This window comes from Ailuropoda melanoleuca, chromosome 10 (genome assembly GCF_002007445.2).
Source record: "Ailuropoda melanoleuca isolate Jingjing chromosome 10, ASM200744v2, whole genome shotgun sequence".
NCBI classification, from domain to species: Eukaryota; Metazoa; Chordata; class Mammalia; order Carnivora; family Ursidae; genus Ailuropoda; species Ailuropoda melanoleuca.
Window position 1 is genome coordinate 38,462,993 of NC_048227.1, and position 20,542 is coordinate 38,483,534.

At 50.0% G+C, this 20,542-nt stretch overlaps 1 protein-coding gene across 2 annotated transcripts in view; it reads left to right on the plus strand.

The window, feature by feature from the left end:
* The window catches only part of AXIN1 (axin 1), a 56,629-nt gene continuing 36,087 nt past the window's right edge, over nt 1–20,542 (plus strand). For both annotated transcript variants that reach the window (XM_034670734.1, XM_034670735.1), the window contains exons 1-2: nt 1–136; nt 3,924–4,884. In XM_034670734.1, the coding sequence (XP_034526625.1) occupies nt 4,007–4,884 (878 nt within the window). In that variant the 5' untranslated portion in view covers nt 1–136; nt 3,924–4,006. The remainder of the gene's footprint in view (nt 137–3,923; nt 4,885–20,542) is intronic.

Below are 20,542 nucleotides of genomic sequence, written 5' to 3' on the forward strand. Positions count from 1 at the left end.
GAGGGGCTCGGCGGGTGCGGGCCGGACGCGCGTGCGGGGAGGCTGTGCGGGCTCCGGGGGCGTGCGGGCCGGACGCGCGTGCTGGGCGGCGTGCGGCGGTCAGCAGGCTGTGCAGAGCGGGTGCTGTGCGAGCAAGGTGTGTGGGGTTCAATCAAGGCTGTGAGGGCAGGTGTGCCGAAGAGGGGATGCTCGCTCGGGATGGAGCCGGCAAGGGGGAAGGGCCGTTGGTGCTCGGCTGTGTGAGCCTGCGAAAGTGCGGGGTTTGGTTCAGAAAGGGCGGCCCTTGCTCTCCTGGGGGGAAGAGTGCAAGGAAGAACGAGGATTCGGAGAAGGGCTGTGGGCTTCTTCCTGGAGGAAGCCTGGGTCCGCAGCTGTCTGTGGCCTGGAGCATGTTTCGCGTGTGCGTGGGGTGCGGAGTAGCTGCCGTGTGCAGGGATCCTGGAGAGAGGCTGGACGGTAGCGCATCCCTTCCCTGTTCCTCCAGCAAAAAGTAGGAATGCGGAGTCTGAAACCCAAGGAGGCAGAAGTGCCTGAGGCTGAATCCATGCTGTGGTTTGGCTTATCGGAGTGGCTGTACTCTCGTCCCCCAAAACTCTCTCTCGGGTGCGGGTGTTAGCTTCTACTAACACCCCACATTTTGGAATTCAGTCCCCCATGAAGCCAGAGCTGCAAGGCCAGGGCAATGAAACTTTCAGCTCAGCACTGAAGACAGTAGAAAAAACAAACAAACAAACATACATCAATTCCCTGGGGATTTTTCTCAGCCCGTCTCCACGATAATTTATGAAGAGTTCTTGTTGTTTATCTCAGCCACTCTTCTTTGCTTGCACGTGTGTTCTCTGCTTCTTCGGGAAGCGTCTCAGGCGTACTCAGATCCACAGGCTTCGTTTTGGAGAACACACGTGGTCTACACCTGACCTCCCAGGGTAGCCATGTTTGAGAACTTATATTTAGGGACAAGAATGGACGGGCATACAAAATACAGTGTTTCTCTGGGATTTTCAGAAGGTGTGGGGGTTTCTTGGGTTTCTAGAGTCAGAAAAGTGACTGGACTTTTTTGGACTTCATTGGTCCTTGAGAGTTTAGATGGTGAAGGAATGGGTTACACTGCAGAACAGTGGCCCTCACCCTGTAGAGTTTAGTTAATGAGCAGGAGAATGTCAGAGTCATATGCTGTTTTACTCCCACACTCCGCATAAATCAGGGGTTAAAAAGTTATATTTGAGTGAAATGAGTAACCACATAGGTATCTATAGCATTGAGCTGGCTGCCATGGCACCCAGGGGGTATGCCTCAGCAGTGACTACAGGAGGTTTTAAAGGCCTTATCAGAGTTGTATATGACTTTTATGGAATCCTTTTATTGATGGTGGTTTCAGGCTGTTGGCCAGAGTCAGTGCTTGTGGGCATTGACTCTACCCTGAGTTCACATGAACTGCTTTATGTGGGGTGTGTGCGTGTGCACACTGAATGCTTGGCGTGCTTCTGTGTGGGAGCCCAGAGATGGCGGGAGTTAGAGCGTGTTTCGAGAACATCAGGGATTTGGAGAGGTGTTCACATGCTTCCAGGGGCACCAAAGGTCTTCTGTCAGTTGACAGCCAAAAATAGATGTGGGTTATAAGAACTGTTTCTTCTGTGCAATGAAAAATAGTTGAAGATGATTAGGGGGACTTGTTCACACATGAATTAAGAGGTTAGTTTTTAGAGACCAACCCAGTTTTGTAATAAAGGGGTAGATCTTGAGTTTTGTTGCTGTTTTTATAGCACAATAGTTCAGCATCTGTGAAGGGCTAACATTTGGCATCTGTGACAATTGTCATTTGCCTTCATGTCAATGAATGAAATATTTATTGGTTGTGAGACCTTGTGCTAGGTGCTGTGGGTCCTGCAGAAAATGTTTAATCAGGCCGCTACTAATAATTTACGCAGGAGATAGCAGCGTCTTCAGAGCAGGTGACAACGGTGACTTGTAATTAACCTCCCATTGGAACACAGTGACTCAGTTCTTTCTCAGGGCTGGTGAAGTAAAAAGTATCTCTGAGGGTAGGGCTCGGGGCCAAGTGTGGGCCCTCCTTCCTAAGAAGGCGTCCTGGACGAGAGGACATGAGAGATCCATGAGCTGGTGTGGAGCTAAGACACCACAGGTGCTCATTCATGTTAACAGGGCTCAAAGAAAGCAACTTTGCAGTGGAAGTGGTCCCTGACCGCAGGGTGCCACAGTCCATGGGCCTTGACCTTAAGAAGCAGGCTGTTCTGCTGAGATGACACATTAGCTGCAGAAATGTCATTTGGGGCACGTTATTTTGACCCATTCTCCGTTTCTGGGTGCTTTTCGCTTCTAGCCATCAGCAGCTGCTGGCAGGTGCAGTGGGGACAGTGTGAGAGTGCAGGTGTGGGGGCAGATTACATGTCGGCCCTATGCCGTGGTGGCCAGGGAGAGCTACCCTTTGTGTTGGTACCAGGTTGTAGGGGTTTATTTTTCTCCCTCTAGGCGTTTGGACCTGACAGGCCTCTCTCCAGCCCGTCTCTAGCCAGACCACTTTGACCACGGCGGGCCGCCAGGCTGGGAGGTGTAGCTCAGCGCATGGGCTCTGTGAGCTCCTGTAGGGTATGGCAGGGAGGGCCAAAGACCGTGAAAGAGTCCCGATCCAGGATCGCCTTCCCTCACGTGTAAGGCAGGCTTGTCACACCAGCAGCAACAAAACCACGAGTAGCCGCCTGACCCTTAAGAGGGTGGGTAGTTTGGATTTGAGCTTATGGACGTAGATCATGTGAGCTGTATGCCTCCTTAGCCAAAAGGTATAATTGCATTTGGGCTTCATTTTCTGTTTCTCTACCTTCTCCATTCTTCAGGGTACTAAATTGCCATTTGCTGTCAGAAGGACCCTTTCCTTATAGGCAAGGTCAAAGGCAGCATGCTGGTGGAAGCATTTTTTAAGATTGTCCACACTGGTGATGTGAGATGGCCGCTGTGTGTGTGGGGAGGGGGTGTCCTTTGATCACGTGGTTGAAGATGCCGAAGGCGACCCCCAGTTGTTGGTGTAGTAAGTGTGTGTTGACAGCTCCTTGTGTGTTTGCGCCTGTTAGGAGGAATACTAGGTGTGAAGTGATGGGGTAGGCAGAACGCACAGTGACTGTGGGCCTAGCGAATGTGGGGAGCAGACATGACCACCTGCCTTATGGTGTGTGTTGTGCCTCCCTTTCCGTATCTGAATATCCCAGCAGCCCTGCAGTGCAGGTAGGGCGATCACCCTCATCTTAGATGTGAGGAACCAGCTCTCATCCAAGTTTACACAGCCAGGGGAACTAGAGCGCATCTTTCTTTCCTCCAGTCCTCCTGCCTTCCTGGAGCCTGCAGGGAAGGACTGGTTGTGGCCCAGATGGGAGGTCCCCAGGCTGCTAGTCTCCATGATGTTCTCACAGAATGACACTGGAGGGGAGTGGCACTCTCCCTGCTCTGGGCACTTATTTTTTAGATCCAGAGGCATTCCTGTAGTTGTAAAAGTTCCCAGAAATTGTTTTAATATAGCACAAACCTTGAGACAAAAGATTGAAAATTTAAACTGAATTTCTGGCTTTTTTTTTTTTTTTTTTTTTTTTTTTTTTTTTAAGATTTTATTTCTTTATTCGACAGAGATAGAGACAGCCAGTGAGAGAGGGAACACAAGCAGGGGGAGTGGGAGAGGAAGAAGCAGGCTCATAGCAGAAGAGCCTGACGTGGGGCTCGATCCCATAACGCCGGGATCACGCCCTGAGCTAAAGGCAGACGCCTAACCGCTGCGCCACCCAGGCGCCCCCTGAATTTCTGGCTTTGAGTTCGAGCGGGAGGGCATCATGATGAGCCTTGTCTTGAGAAAAACCTCTGTGGTCATGTTTCCATGGACCCACCTTTCCTAATCCTTGTCCTCTTAATGGTTTCAACAGGACAGATTGATTCACTTTGGAGCTGTAAGTACTGATGTATTAGGGTGCAGCGCCCATGGTTCATTGACGCACAGAGTCCCAAAATGAATATCCAAGAGCAGGGTTTCCCTTTGGACCTTGGAACAACTTTCACCGAAGATGCCCCCCGACCCCCAGTGCCTGGTGAGGAGGGTGAACTGGTGTCCACAGACCCCAGGCCCGTCAGCCACAGCTTCTGCTCCGGGAAAGGTGTCGGGGTTAAAGGTGAGACTTCAGCAGCCACTCCCAGGCGCTCGGATCTGGACCTGGGGTACGAGCCTGAGGGCAGCGCCTCACCCACCCCACCGTACTTGAAGTGGGCCGAGTCACTGCACTCCTTACTGGACGATCAAGACGGGATAAACCTGTTTCGGACTTTCCTGAAGCAGGAGGACTGTGCTGACCTGCTGGACTTCTGGTTTGCCTGCAGCGGCTTCAGGAAACTGGAGCCCTGTGACTCAAATGAGGAGAAGAGGCTGAAGCTGGCCAAAGCCATCTACCGCAAGTATATCCTCGATAACAACGGCATTGTGTCCAGGCAGACTAAGCCGGCTACCAAGAGCTTCATAAAGGACTGCATCATGAAGCAGCTCATCGATCCTGCCATGTTTGACCAGGCCCAGACGGAAATCCAGTCCACCATGGAAGAAAACACCTACCCCTCTTTCCTCAAGTCTGATATTTATTTGGAATATACGAGGACAGGCTCCGAGAGCCCGAAGCTCTGTAGTGACCAGAGCTCTGGGTCAGGGACAGGGAAGGGCGTACCTGGATATCTGCCCACTCTGAACGAAGATGAGGAATGGAAGTGTGATCAAGACCAAGACGAAGACGGTGGCAGAGACCCTGCTCCCCCCGGCAGGCTCACACAGAAGCTGCTTCTGGAGACGGCCGCCCCGCGGGCCTCCGCAAGTAGACGGTACAGCGAAGGAAGAGAATTCAGGTGAGTCAGATGCAAGGCTTCTGTGTCTGTGCTCACATCTGAGACCTGGAGAACTGGCAAGGGACAGGTGTCGGTGAGGAGCGGTCTTGTCTCTCAGACCCCAAGTGGGTGTGCTCCTGCTGCTGGGGGGGAGTGGTGTTCTTCTTCATGATACCTTCACGTTTGTCTTTAAATGTTTCTAATATTTGTGAGTTGAGGACACTTTTGTTAAGAGCAGTCTAAAATATATGGCCTTGTATGTCATTACGAGTCTTGGAAGTCTTAGAAGGCTTGACATTCAAACTTAGCCTTTAGCGGTAATGTTTGTACCTTCTCGCATAGGAGGTGGACTTACTCCACAGATGCCATCCTTTTGGCTGAATAAAGAGGGGAGTGGACATGTACAGGTGTCAATCCTTAGAGAACTCCGGATCGTTGCATTTTGTGACAGTTCTCTAAGATTCTTCCTGGAGGCTGGGAAGTGTTGGCGGGAGGCTGCCAGGCAGCAGGGTGAGAACTTGGGGAACTTCCTGTGGCTGTAGTTCTAGGGGTGGGCTTCTCCCCTCTGCTGACAGAGTGAGTGCCACTGTGTGGTCCGTTCCCAGTGGCATCAGAATCTCTGTTAGAGCTTGTGCACGCAGGTGCACTGCAGCTTGCAAGGTGCCAGTGGTGCTGTCAAGAGGTCGTTTCAGCTGGGGAGACCTGTGTCTTCATTCTCTTGACTTGGTCATCCCTTCTGTGGTTACCAGAGGTTTATTTGCATTGGTTGGAGCGTCTTGCTGATGCTAGCAGATGTTGACAGGGCACTTACGTTTCCCACTCGTTTCCCCCCTGCTGGTCTTGGGGACATTTGCCCGTGAAACTCTCAAAGCAGGGAATCTGCGGGACCCCTGCTGATTTAATCAGGAGTCCAGATCCTCTCCTCTCCTCTCCCGTGGTGTTACTAAAACCTAGATCATTTCTTCAAGCTTGTGGTGGTAGAGAAATTAGCTACTTGCTAATAAACACAGGATTAAACATTTCTAAGGTTTAAGTATCATTTAAATGATGTGATTCAAGATAGACCATTTGAAGTAATTTTTGTGTGCCTTTTGCTCATTGTCTTGAGCTAAACGCTATTGATATAGCAAGCTTTTTAGGACAGAACTTGCCATAATTATTCTAAGTAAGGCTAATAACTGACACAGTTTTTAAAACCCAACCTAAAATGATTTAATTAGAATAGTTTTAAGATGGAATTAAATTGGAGGCCTGGGCTTCAGGGAAAAAATTTTGAGCTCAATTCTGACTTATTTTCTTTCTTTCCTTCTGTCTTTCTTTTTTTCTTTCTTGATTTTACTTTTTTTTTAAGATTTTATTTTTTTTTTATTTATTTGACAGAGACAGCCAGCGAGAGAGGGAACACAAGCAGGGGGAGTGGGAGAGGAAGAAAGGAGCCTGATGTGGGGCTCGATCCCAGAACGCCGGGATCACGCCCTGAGCTGAAGGCAGACGTTTAACCGCTGTGCCACCCAGGCGCCCCTCTTTCTTGATTTTACTTTTAAATAATTTCTACACCCAGGGGCATCTGGGTGGCTCAGTCGTTAAGCGTCTGCCTTCGGCTCAGGGTGTGATCCCGGCGTTCTGGGATTGAGCCCCACGTCGGGCTCCCTGCTCCACTGGGAGCCTGCTTCTTCCTCTCCCACTCCCCCTGCTTGTGTTCCCTCTCTTGCTGGCTGTCTCTCTCTGTCAAATAAGTAAATAAATCTTAAAAAAAATAAAATAAAATAAAAGCAAGTAAGTAAATAAATAATTTCTACACCCAGCATGGGGCTCGAGCATAGAACCCCAAGATCGAGTCACATACACTACCGACTGAGACTGCCAGGTGCCAAGGGGCTCAGGAATTTCTTAAATCAGAAATCAGAGTTGGCTGGCTCAGTTGGTAGAGCGTGCGACTTTTGATCTTGCGGTTGTGAGTTCGAGCTCGAGCCGAGTTTGGGTATAGAGATGACTTAAAAAAAAAAAAAATTCCTGAGCCCTATTCTGTACTTTTTTCAGTTCTTAGTCTTAAGCAGCAACTTTGCTTTTTCTTCCTTTGGTTTGCACTATTTGTAATAAGCAACCTTTGATTTTAAATTAATAGAGTACGTTGGCTTCACTTGTTTAAGTGGGTTGAGCCCTAAGGACTGTGGCTCATTTTGGCTTTGCCTTGCTTGTCATTGGAGCTGCTGGCAGCAGAGGAAGGCTGGAGTTTGGGTGTCCCGTCTGCAGTTGGACACCATCCCCGTCGAGGTTACCTGTGCTGCTCTGTGGCTGGAGGGTCTCTGGTGTCAGGGTCATCACTTACTAGCACTGGCAGAGTACAGCGTCCAGCGCATTCTCCTTGTCCTGCAAGGGTGTGCACTTGGGATGCCCTAGGTTGGAAGTCACAGAAAGTCCAGTTGACTGAGATCATTGAAAAGTCCAGAGGTAGGGCCAGCTTCACGTGTGATTTGATCTGGACTCCAGCCGTTTTTCTTTTAAAGACTTCATTGTTTTAGAGCAGTTTTCGGTTATCAGCAAAAGTGAGAGGAAGGTACGACCCCCACCCCCACAAATGCACAGTCTCCTCCATTATCAGTGCTGCTCACCAGAGTAGTGTGTCTGTTACAGCTGACAAAATACATCAGTGTCATCGCCACCCAGAGTCCGCAGCTCCCTTCGGGGTTGGTACCTGGCGCTGGGCGCTCTGGGGCGCGAACATACGGTGACGTGGAGACCCCTCATCGTGTCGTGCAGAGTAGCGTCACCGTCCGGAGAATTCTCTGCTCTGCCTGTTCATCCCGTCCTCTCCCCTAACCCCAGATACCGCTCTTTCTCCCCCCACAGAGCTTTTGCCTTTTCCAGAACGTCATGTAGCGGGAATCATCCATCATGTGCCTTTTCTCGTTGGCTTCTTTCACTCGGTGATATAAGGTTCCTCCACGTCTTCCCACGGCTCGTAGCTCCTTTCTTCTAGCCCCGAATGATAGTCGGTTGTGTGGATGGACAACAGTCAGTCTGTGCACCTGCCTGCTGAAGGATGGCTCCATTGCTCCCGGGTTCTGGCAATCAGTAAGAAAGCTGCAGTAAACTTCTGTGGAGCAGGGTTTTGTGTGGACAGACGTTTTCACCTCCTTTGGGTAAACTCGGTGGAGTGCCATTGCTGGGTCATAAGGTGAGAGCACATTTAGTTGTGTAAGAAACTGCCACTTCTTGTCTCTGCCTTCCCTGGCCGGTTTTGCTGGCTGGTTGGAGGTGGCTACTGTAGCGACCTTGGGCTCCAGGCTCCCTTGCTTTGTAAGCAGACACCGTCTCCAGCGTTCAAAGGAGGTCCTGCGTTTTGCCCTGCGTGGCCAGGGGTGCTGTGTGCCTCTGTCCTGACTATTCCAGCGTCATCTTTGTGCAAGGGCCCGGAACTGTGATGCTGGGCTTCGCATCAAGGAGGGCACACCAGAAGGAACATGAGGAGGACATGGTCCTCCAAAGGACGATTGGGGTGGAAAGGAAAGGGAGGGAGGAGGGCAGGTGCTGCCTGCTGCGAAGGGGGCCAGGGGCTGGACTGGAAATCTTCCTGGGGGATGCGTTTCCCGTGGGCGGCATGTGCCTCCCGTAAGCACTGATTCTGCGCGAAGTGCATCCGGAGGGCCATTCTCTAGGGTCTCCCAAAACTGAGCCCCATGGTCCCATAGGTCCTGTAACCTGGGGCTGCTCCGATTGTGCTCTCTGGTGTTGTCCTGCCTCCCTGGGTGCACGGCTGTTTCCCCATAGGAGGCCGTACTTGTGCTCACGTGGTGGTTCTTCGTACAGCCAACTCGTGAAAAGTTAAATGAGCGTTATACTTAGGTCTCTGTCAAAGCTCCGAAAACACCTGTGCCCCTGGCCTTTTTCTGCATTTATCCAACTCACCGGGGTCATTTTGAGCCCCTGGGCCAAGCGGTCCCAGAATTCTTTGCTCTCTGTGTGTCTATGCAAATTTTCCTAGTCTCTATTGCCGTAGTCAGTGAACTTTGAACATAACTTTGGTTGGTTCACACCCACCATTTTAACTGGCGTGAATTGACAGAAGGCCTTCTGATGATGCATGTGATTTGGCATTGGGGCCCAAGGACTGTAAGACATCAGCTGGCAGGCTCAGGTCTTACTGCCCCATCATAAGTGTGGCCTGGGGGCACCTGGGCATCTGCCTTCGACTTAGATCTTGATCCCAGGGTCCTAGGATCGAGCCCCACGTTGTGTCGCACATCCAGTGCATGGGGCTTCCTGCTCAGCTGGGAGCCTGCTTCTTCCTCTCCTCTGCACCCGCCACTCGTGTGCGCACACGTGCCCTCTCTCTCTCTCTCAAATGAATGAAGTCTTTTGTTATTATTAAAAGCTTTTTTATTTATTTGAGAGAGGGAGAGAGCATAAGCAGGGGGAGCAGCAGGCAGAGAACGAGGGAGAAGCAGACTCCCCACTGAGCAGAGAGCCTGATGTGGGGCTCAGTCCCAGGACCCTGGAATCAGGACCTGAGCCGAAGACAGATGGTTCACGGACTGAGCCCCCCAGGCGCCCCATGAATAAAATCTTTAAAAAGAACAAAAAGTGTGGCCTGGTTCCCCAGGTCTGTTCAGGGACTGTGTGGGTGGGCCTGTCTCCCATTACCCTCCTGGCCCCGGTTGGTCACCCTCCTCAGCCCTTCCAACCACCCACACCTAACAGTGGCTCCTGGGTTTGATGCCTGACACTTGCAAATGCTTTCCATTTCTCTTTACTACCCTTACCTTCCTCACTGGCTGAGAAGTTTCCCAAGAACAGGGAGTCACATATTTTCTTGTGTCTTCCTGGTGGGCCAGCCCAGTGAGGAGCTCCTGGTCAGGGCTCGTCATCATGGTCGTGGCCAGAGAGTGGACCAGGGATACCCTTCATAGCGGGAGCAACTCAGCACTTAGAGGGCTGACAACCAGAGCGCCTGGCTGGCGTGGTCAGCAGGGCATGCAACTCTTGAGCCCCACGTTGGGTGTAGAGATTACTTAAAAATAAATAAAAAAGTAAAGGGGGGACAATGGGTCCTTCCTCTCCAAAGTCCGTTCGGAGTTTGAGGAGCTGTCAGACCTGTTTGTTGGCTTATTGACTATATTTCTGGTAATGTCTTGAAAGGTCAAGAGAAGAAATGTAAAAAGAGGAAATGCCCCAAATATATACAATTGCACATGGAAGGCAGAAAAGTAAGATTGATTTTGGGTTTCTGATTGGAGTTCAGGTGGAGTTTAGGCAGCGGCTCTAGTGATGGTGACTGGTGACACAGAGAACAGAATTTCCATAGAGACACAGAGAGCAAGGAATTCTGGGATCCCTTGGCCCAGGGGCTCCAGGGTGCACCTGCGGGTGCTGAGGGCATGGCCCTGGGCACATTTGTCTTGTTCACAGTGGGCCTGTTTGATTGACCCTCCAGCAAATTCTCTCCACTGTCGATTGTTAGGCCATTTGTGGTGGAGGGTAGCTCATGTTTGCAGTCCCGCTCTCCCTGACGTCCTCCCCTGTGTATTCTACTGCCGAGCTTGTCATTTCTTTCTGCGAGGGTCGTGAAGCTTAGGGCGAGAGCATGGCCCTGTTGCCATTCCCTTGTCATCTTCCAGACGTGTGACTCATTCAGCTGGATGAATTCCTGTAACCGAACAGATGATCCCAGAGTAGGTGACCGGAGTCGTTTTCAGACAAATCTTAGTGTGCAGCTGTGGGGTTCTCGAGTCAGGACTTGACAGATCTTCTCACTCACCTTGCCAGATGGATGCGGAGAACTTTAAGCTTGGTGGTTTAGCTTAATGACCCCTCGCTTTTCCACTAGGCAGTGTCTTGTGAGGTCAGCCTTCTGGTTTTTGTTGGTGGGGAAGTTGCCGTGCTTATCTGGAAAACGGGGAGGGTGAAGTGCTAGCTGCCTAATGAGGTCGTCATAGGGGTTCCGTGTCTTAACGCCTGGGGTGATTAGACTGGCCTGCGCACAGCAGGTGCTCGGTGAAGGTCAGCTCATTTCATCATCGTCTGTTAGATTTTGGTGAAGTTTGTATCAGCATTCTAGATGGTTTCAAAGATATGAATGACATGTTCAGATTTTAATAACCTGTTTCCTTCAAGGGAGGCGTGTTAATTTCCTCTTGTAACCGCTCTAGCCTCCAGAAGTGGCACCACCGTCTACCGGGTCAACCCAAGCCATCGAGCCCTGCTCCCTTCACCCCCGTGTCCAGTACAGAAGCAAGTTCTGGCTCCTGCCCGGTGCGTGCTGAATGCCTCTGCTTCTTGCTGTCTGCACGCTGGCTCCCGCCGCCGCCTGGGTCTGCAGACCCTTTTTATTTTAAGTAGGCTTCGCGCCCAGCATGGAGCTCAACTTGGGGCTCAAACTCAGAACCCTGAGATCAAGACCTGAGCTGAGATCGAAAGTCGGACTCTTTACCGACTGAGCCCTCCAGGTGCCCCACTGCAGAACCTTCGACCTAGGCCTCTGTCTCTTCCTACAGCGCCAAAGCAGTCTTTCCTAAGTGCAAGTCTGATCACGTCATCCCTTCTTCCAGCTCTGTCGGGACTTCCCACTGACTTCCCTGGACTCAACCCCACGCTCCCACGATGCACGCGTGCCCGTGCTGGACGCGGTCACAGCAGCACAAACATGCTGTGTGCCCTTCATGCGCCTGTCAGTGGGATAGGACGGGCCATTAAAATTTTAAAATTAGTTATGGGAGAGTCTAAAAGTGTTTTTTCTCTGCTTCAGTCATATAAAAAACTCCGTGGTCTGCAACAGGTTTCAACAGAGTCCAGCAAAATATCATCAGTTAGCCGTCGGACTGGAGAATTCTGGAATAGAGAAGCCTCTTTGCCTGGGCCTCTGTATCATTGGGTTTATTATGAAAGGGAAGTGCTTGCAGAGAGCTGATGAGCCATGTTGTTGACCCGGGCCCTGTGCGTGGCCCGTGCTGCCTGTGGCTCTGACGTGCGGCCGCAGCTATTTTGGGAGAGTGTGGGCTTGATGTGCTTGGCCTGGTGCGCGTCCTTGGCACTGAGCCATCCCTATAGGTCAGCTGCCTGGTGTCACTGCCTGTTCTCAGGTTTGTGCCCCAGTGTCATGGAGATTGGAAGTGGACTCTTTTTTTTTTTTTTTTTTTTTAAGATTTTATTTATTTATGTGACAGAGACAGCCAGCGAGAGAGGGAACACAAGCAGGGGGAGTGGGAGAGGAAGAAGCAGGCTCATAGCAGAGGAGCCCGATGTGGGGCTCGATCCCAGAACGCCGGGACCAAGCCCTGAGCCGAGGGCAGACGCCCAACGACTGCACCACCCAGGTGCCCCTGAAGTGGACGCTCACTCACCAGCTCTGTTCATCTTTTCTACGGTCCTGACTTCATTTAATGTCAGCGTACCATGTGGATTGTTACAAGTACGGGGATTTGCGTGAGTGGCGAGTGGGGGTAGTTCGGTCAGGAAAGCGAAGCAGTCTAGTAATTCTTTCTGCGGTCTGGGACCACCACGAGAGGCTGCCCACGTGCGTGTGGAGGGGAATTGGTGTTGCTTTATTTCCCCCCGTGTCACATCAGTACAAATGCTCAGTTTAGTGAGCCGCTCAGGGTCCTCTTACAGCCTGTTAATTCCAGAAAGTGTTTGATCTGAGGAAACAGCTCGGTCTGTCTCTTCGCTCCCTTCTTGGGACCGAGGCTGGTTGTTAAGAGAAACCGCTTCAGTGTCTTCAGAGAGCCCACAAAAGAGGCTGTGCCTAGGGCCTCTGGCACGCGAAGGGGCTCAGCCTTGCCCCTCCGTGTGCTCTCTGCAGTTGGACTCCCATTGCTGGGTGGGTTCCAGTGTTGGCTCGGGAGCCTTCTCTAAGAACCACTGCAACTTCTGGTAGCAACTGGACTTGGCTCTTTGGTTTTAAGGGACAGAGGTTGCTAGGTGCTTGGGTGGGTGTCCACTTTATCCCCCCAGCAGCAGGGAGCTCTCTGTCCATTCCTGGGCTCTCTGCTCATCCAGCTTTGTGCACTTTGAGCTGTTTTAAGTGCTTTTTGTTTTTTTGTTTTTGTTTGTTTTTGGTATTGACCCCCTCTGGATCTCTACTAACTCCTCTTCAGTCTGTAGGGCCAGTCTCAACATTTAAAGATTTGTTTATCTATTTGAGCGGGAGAGAGAGAAGCACGCACGTGAGCGGGCAGGGGAGGGCAGAGGGAGTGTTGAGAGAGAGACTGTCAAGCAGACTCTGTGCTGAGTGTGGAGCCTGATGTGGGGCTTCATCCCAAGACCCTGAGATCACAGCCTGAGCCAAAATCAGGAGTTGGATACTTAACCAAATAGCGAGCCACTAAGGCACCCCTGGAGCCAGTGTTTAAGAATAACCCTAAAGGAGAACCGGCTGGCTCATTGGTGGAGTGTGGGGCTCTTGGTCTGAGGGCACAAGTTCAAGCCCCACCCTGGGTGTAGAGATGACTTAAGACAAAGTCACAAGGCATGTTGCTTTCAGTGTTGCTCGGGGTCGCTAACGGAAGAGCGCAGATGTCCACTCGGGGGGCTGATTGCACAGGGATTTTTTTTTTCTTTGTACGGTTGGAGAACATAGACTTTTTATTTTCTTATTTTTATTTCTACATTTTCCGAATTCCTATAAAACATATTTATAGAAATTAGAAAGTGTGCTATTAAGATATATACAAAAGTGTGTTGCAAGGAGGTTAAATTATATGCAACTGTTCAAAAGCCTGTTTTTTCTTTAAGAAGGATGCATGTAAGTTTCCTTTTCATATGATCTTAGATCTATTAATGTTTGCATTACTACACCAGTATTTTAAATTAATTTAAATTTTTATGAAAAAAATATGGAGACAAGGAAAAACTCAATGCTAAAAGGCTGATAACTAAGCTTAGCAGTCCGTGTCCCCCCTCTCTAGAATGGCCACCTCCAGCTGTTTCTTACCCTTGTGTATAAGTCTGCTCAGGCTTCCCCAACAAAACACCGGCGACGTGGGGGCTTAAACAGCAGACATGTACTTCTCACAGTTATGGTGGCTGGAAGTCCCGGATCAAGGCCACGGCAGGGAGATTTCTTTGCAAGGCCTCTCCGCCTGGCTTGCAGACAGCCACCATCTCACTGTGTGTGTGTGGGGAGGGAGCAGCTCCCTGCTGTGTCCGAGTAAGGACTCTAGTCCTGTTGGGTCAGGGCCCCCTCTTACAACATCATTCAACCTTTATGACTTCCTTAGAGGCTCCCTCTCCAAATGCAGCCACACTGGGGTCAAGGCTGTGAAATGGATCTGGGGTCGTGTAGACTTGTGGTCCCTCACACCCACCTTTCTGAGTCTGCATCCGTACTGCTGTCTTAGGGCATCTCCATTGGTGTTCTCGCTCCCCTGCCACCCACTGTAATTATTACTACATCCTAGGTTTGGTTTAAGTCCATATCTGGTGTTTCCATTGCTGAGGTGGGCCAAGCGTTTTCTTTCTTGTACCATTTTTTGTTTGTATTTTTGAATTTTAATTGCTGCATTTTCCCCTTTGATTAGTTATTTGACTTTCTGCCATAAATCTTCCTTTACGCTCTATCAACTTAAAAAATGCCTGTGAATATAGTTCTCTGCATTATAAAACCTGTCAGATGAACTGTTTTTTTCCCTAAGAGACATGTCTGCTGAAACCTTCCCTATTCCCACTCCCCCTGAGATGGTTGTTCTTCAGGCATGCTGTGTGGCTACGACATGCCTGCTGCGCGGCTGCCGCATGGCTGCCGTGTGGCTGCTGTGTGACTGCTGCATGGCCGCCATGTGGCTGCTGTCTGGTGCCATGTGGCTGCTGCGTGGCTGCCGTGTGGCTGCTGTCTGGTGCCATGTGGCTGCTGCATGGCCGCCATGTGGCTGCTGTCTGGTGCCATGTGGCTGCTGCGTGGCTGCCGTGTGGCTGCTGTGTGTGGGGGAGAGATTGAGTGGGGTTATAATTCCAGTTAGGGTGACGTTCAGAAGTTAAAGGGTTTGCACCATTGTCTTCTTTCTTACAGCTTGTACCGGAGAAGCCTGACTCCATTCTGTTCGTACTCCCATGGACGTGGCTTCCCCGCTCTCTGAACATTTCTTGGATGTTGTATCTCGTAGTACTGTGCCTTGCTGTGGGGTTTCTTAATTTTGTTGTGCTGAAAAAACTAGTCCTTCAATTCTGGGAGTTTGCTAAATGTTATTTCTTCAACAATTTCCTATTTTCCATTTTTACTGTTTCCTCATTTTAGAGTTTCCTATTATTTAGAAGTTGGACCATTTAGAATGAGCCTTTAAATTTTAAATCTCTTATCTCCTGTTTTCCTTTTTTGTTGTTGTGTTTTCTGATCTGTCTGTTAAATTTTTTCTGCCCTTGTTTTCTGAGTATACACTCTAATGTACTTTTTCTGCTCGTGGGTCAACATTTAAAAATCTTTCTGGAGATGTTAGTTATAATCCCTTAGTTGTTTGCCCAGCTTTCTGCATAGGATAGTCTTTGTGTCCTCCTAGTTCCTTTATCAAGGGTTTGTTTTGGTTTCTGTCTTCCTTGCTGGAGGGTTTACCCAAATGATGACCCTTGGCTGTTCTTTCTTGTTTAAAAGTGAGGCACAGGGGCGCCTGGGGGGCTCAGATGGTGAAGCATCTGCCTTCAGCTCAGGTCATGAACCCAGGGTCCTGGGATCGAGTCCCACATTGGGTTCCATGCTCAGCGGGGGATTTGCTTCTCCCTCTCCCTCTGCCATTCACTGTGCTTGTGCTGTCTGGCTCTCTTTATGTTTCTGTCAAATAAATAAAATCTTTAAAAAATAAAATAAAAGGCACTAGAGATACTGGTTGAAAGCTGTGTGTGAGCTGGCCTTTTTGAGTAGTATCCTCAGTGTTCACACTGCAAGAGGACTTTCTTTGTGGGGTCTTTTCTCTGGGGTTATTTGCTTCCCCTTGAGAGGGATGCTTTAAGTCCCTTCTTTTTGTAGGGGCTGGTTGTTGGATTCTGGAGCTAAACAGATAGGGAAGTTTGGGGTTTCCCAGGTGCCCATACACACTTTCTTCCAGTCCCTCAATTTTCAGTCTTAGTCCCCATAATGTCTTGCCGTGTACCTGATTTCCCTAAACAGGAGCCTTTGATTTTCATTCCTACAGAGATGGTCTCTGATGTCCTGCAGGAGTGTGTGAGGAGGAGTTGTGGGACTGTGCTGGATGGGAGTGAGGACAGGGTCCTGGAGGCCTAACTACCCCTCAAGCGTTGCTCAAACAATTCTTGTCGTTGGCATCATGCCCTCTGTCCTCCCTGAGTGGGGAGGTATGGTTGGTTATTGCCAAGAAGTCCCGCATATGTGGCAGAAGGACTGTCTCCCTTGTGTCGGTAGAGCAAGGCCTGGTTTGCAAAAGTAAGAGAATCCTGTGAGAAGAAATCTGTGAAGGAAAAGGAGATGTGAGCATGCTGTTTAGCGGATGTGATTACCGTAAAATACGTGATTTGGAGGTGGCAGCGTTGTGAAAGGGTTCTCTTTTCGTGAAAGTTCATTCAGGATGCCTGTAATACCGAGATCACTCAGTGAATCAAAATCCTGTGCATGTGTGTAACTTCGTGGGAGCACATTTATCCTGTGTGGCAGGCTTGCCTGTACTGGTGTAGCTGAAGGGTTGGTGTCTTGAGGTACATGTGGGTGCTGTTTCTCCTTCGTGTGTGACTCTTAGTTTGTTACCGCATCTTCCCGAGGACTCTTTATCCCTATTCTGGTGATGGACTATGATACGATCGTGGTGTTCTGGAGAGCAAAAGGAGAGTAGAGGGCAGTGGTACACACATGTCCAGGAAGAGCTGCACCGGAGCAGACAGAAAGAAATACCTCTCCTGTGTGTAGCTCAGTCCAGCTGCCCTCTAGAAGGAGAGTTGATGGAAACACGGATGCGTTCATTCATTGAGTGCTGTCTGTGTGCCAGACGTTGTTCTAGAAGCTGGAGATTGACCAGTGAACAAAGCAACGGAATCCCTCTGCTCGTGGAGCTTACATTTTATTTCAACAGGGAGAGATAAAAGGTGAAAAAGTAAAATATAGAATGTTCCAGATGGTGACAAGTACTGTGGTGAAATCCCAAAGTAGGGATTTTCTTTTCTTTCTTTTTTTTTTTTTTTAAAGATTTTATTTATTTATTTGACAGAGAGAGACAGCAGCCAGCGAGAGAGGGAACACAGCAGGGGGAGTGGGAGAGGAAGAAGCAGGCTCCCAGCGGAGGAGCCTGATGTGGGGCTCGATCCCAGAATGCCGGGACCACGCCCTGAGCCGAAGGCAGACGCTTAATGACTGTGCTACCCAGGCGCCCCTGGAGACGCTTTAAAGATAAAAACATTGCCATGGTGAACAAAGATGGGCAAATGAGAGCATCCCAGGCCACGTTCCCGCACGTGCAGCTGTCATTATACGTTCGTTTTACATATGGGCACATTGGATGGATCCTTTGTAGTGTGGCTTTCTCATTAGGTGGTCCTGTGAAGTTCATTTGGGTAAAGTAAAACCCTTTAAAGAGAAAATCCTTTTGAAACATTGTGAGGGAAAACTCATAGGCAGAAAAATCCAGTAACTCTTATGAAAACAGGCTGCCTAGAGATTTTCCGTTTTTCCTCTAGGTTCTCAGTTTTCGCATGGAGATTGCTTGTCTGTGCTTAGTCTTGAGACCAGACGGCTTTCCCGCAGGGGTTTGGGTTGCCGAACAACCTGTTTGCTCCATCTTGAGGATCACCTGATGACATTAAGAGGTAAAGACGGTGACCTGAGGCTTGGAACTTGTGGTCGCTACATCGAGGGAACAAACCATCCTGTTTTATGAACAGAGTTTTGACTGTGACTAGATTCATAAGCGTTTTTATTTTTTTATTTTTTTTAATTAATTAATTAATTTATTTATTTTAAGATTTTATTTATTTATTTGACAGAGATAGAGACAGCCAGCGAGAGAGGGAACACAAGCAGGGGGAGTGGGAGAGGAAGAAGCAGGCTCCCAGCAGAGGAGCCCGACGTGGGGCTCGATCCCACAACGCCGGGATCACGCCCTGAGCCGAAGGCAGACGCTTAACCGCTGTGCCACCCAGGCGCCCCTCATAAGCGTTTTTAAAAAATTATTTTTAATAAACCATGTTTTTCCAAAGTCACTGTTTTGGTCTTGTAGCTTCAAAGCTGAGAACAGGTCTTCCTCCCAGCTGTGTGGGATTTTGGGGTGTCATTTGTAAGCCTCTGCATCTCGTTTTGGATTATGGACTGATTCAGACCTGTGTTAGAGACATTGTGAGTCTGACGAGTGATTTGCCATTTTTTAGAATTTGTTTGATAGAGAACAGGAGTAGGGGAGCAGCAGGCAGAGGGAGAGGGAGAAGCAGGCTCCCCGCTGAGCAGGGAGCCCGACGCCCTGGGGTCATTACCTGAGCTGAAGGCAGACGCTTCACCCATGAGCCACCCGGGCGCCATATGATCTGCCCTTTCGGAATCAGCAAGGACCCGTGTCTGGAGTACCCTGTGGTTCTCTAGCTCATGTCGGAAAGGCCTCAGGGGGGCAGGTAGAATCCCAGTCGATTACTCCAGATTGCCTACAGTTTACTGGGAGGTGCTGTTTGTAAATGTTTGTTGGAACCCCACTAACTTATGTGGTTGGCACCTCTTCTTTGGAACTTCGGTTTGAGGGTTTAGGGCTTCCAGGAGAGGGCAGTACCAGCTGTGGGCTAACCCCCATCGTTGTAGTGAGAAAGATTCGTTAAAAATCACAGTAGGAGATTGTGTAAAACGTTTTCTGTCCCACTTCTCAATCACTGTTGTATAAACAGCTTCTTCAGGGCACCTGCATGGCTCAGTCAGTTAGCAAAGTTCCTCTCTTTTTTTTAATCTCCAACTTTCTCCCCAAAGCTTTTTTTTTTTTTTTTTTAAGATTTTGTTTCTTTGAGGAGAGAGAGCGAGTGAGCAAGCAGGAGTGGGGGGAGGGGTAGAGGGGGAGGGAGAAGCAGGCTCCCCGCTGAGCAGGGAGCCCGACACCCCGACACCCCGGGATCATGACCTGAGCCAGCCAGGCATCACTAAACTTCTTCATCTGATCCAGGAGAACCTAAAAATCGGATGTGAAACATTTATGTAAGTCCAGGCCCTAAAGAGAATCCCACTGATACTGTCCAGGCTGGCCGTGCGTCTCTAGCTGTTAGCTCATCACGCAGGAACTCCCACTAGTCAGTTCCGTAAGTGACTTACATCCGGTGCTTACTGATTCTGAGTCCTCTTCACGTGCATTGTTCTGTACATTTCAGTGACCGTCGTGCAGGGATCAGTCACAAGACATGTTATCGTCCAAGTCATATAAGAGATAAATTTAGTGCAGGAAAATTAGAAAATACAGATGAGCAAAAACTGATGTGATGGCCCACTGCTCAGAGAGAACACTGTTCTGTCTAGATCCCTCTAGAGTCCTCTTGGCACAAACGGAATCTGTATGTCCCCCATGAAGACGGGGTCCTAATCCACGTGGCCCACGGTGTGTGTCTTCCGCAGTTGTTTGGAAGAGCTGCTGGTTTGAGGAGTACAGAGGGATTGGTACCAGGGGGTCCTGCCGGCCTCCTGTTCTGGGGACCTGTGCTCCAGTGCTTGGGCTCCTGCAAGCCTCACGTGCTTCTGACTTCAGAGCCTCGAGTCTGGTTTGCTCACCTTTGTATCGACTCTTACGGAAGGTCAGGTGAGATGGTGGGTTTTAACTGCTGCCTGGAGGCTTTCCTATCCAGTGCTCCTCTCCGGTGTCAGGACAGCATGTCTGTGGTCTACATGGAGGCCCTTCTGCATTATAGGCTGACTCTTGGCAGACGCTGCGTGTGCCGTTCTTTAAGACATTCGCAGCCTTTATAAGGAAGGGAGGGGCCGCTGTCGTCCCACTTGGCAGGAGATGAATGGTGGCTTGACCAGGGTCAGTAGCTGGCGAGTGGTGGTGAGGGGGATTTGGCCCCGAGGGCCACTCTAGAGCCAGGCTTCTCTTCGGCCCACCTCTGGCGGTGGGGAGCAGGTGTGAGTGGCCACCCAGTGGCCATGTGGCTCAGCCATTGCTGTGCCTGTTCACAGAACACACATCCTCCCATCTTACTGACTGATTTTTAAATTTATAGAGGGCCTTTGATATGTTGCGCAATTCAGACCCTGTGTTGGGTGGAGCGCGCCAAGTGTAGAATAAAAATAAGTCAAGTGTGTGCAGGAATGTGTAACCACGGCAACCTCATGCCCAGAGAGCATGGTGGCAGAGCCGGAAGCTCTCACCTGCAGCCACCAGGTGACTCATCCAGCCTTTCATCTCCTCCCACCGCCAGTTATCTCTGCTCTCTGTCAGGGTGGCACACGTGCTCCGTGGTCTCTGGGTCAGCGGAAGGCTGTCTGTTCAGCCTCTGGCCACACCTGCTCCTGCCCCCTGTGCTGACCCCAAGTGTCTGTCACCTAGAGCTCACGAAGGGTTTGTGAGTGCAGGTGCGTCGGGGGTCAGCAGAGGGTGCTGTTAACCTTGGCGGGGGGCTTGTGTGGAGGCCAAAGCTCTGATTTTGCATAGAGCATGTAAGGTTGAGATTTTTATAGCTGACATTGGCCTGATTTCTGTCATTTTTAGTGAAAACTTTTTGATGTTTAGCTGCAAGGTCAGTTAAATGTTTTATGAGTACTAATACCTACGTTGGAATGTGGGCACCATGC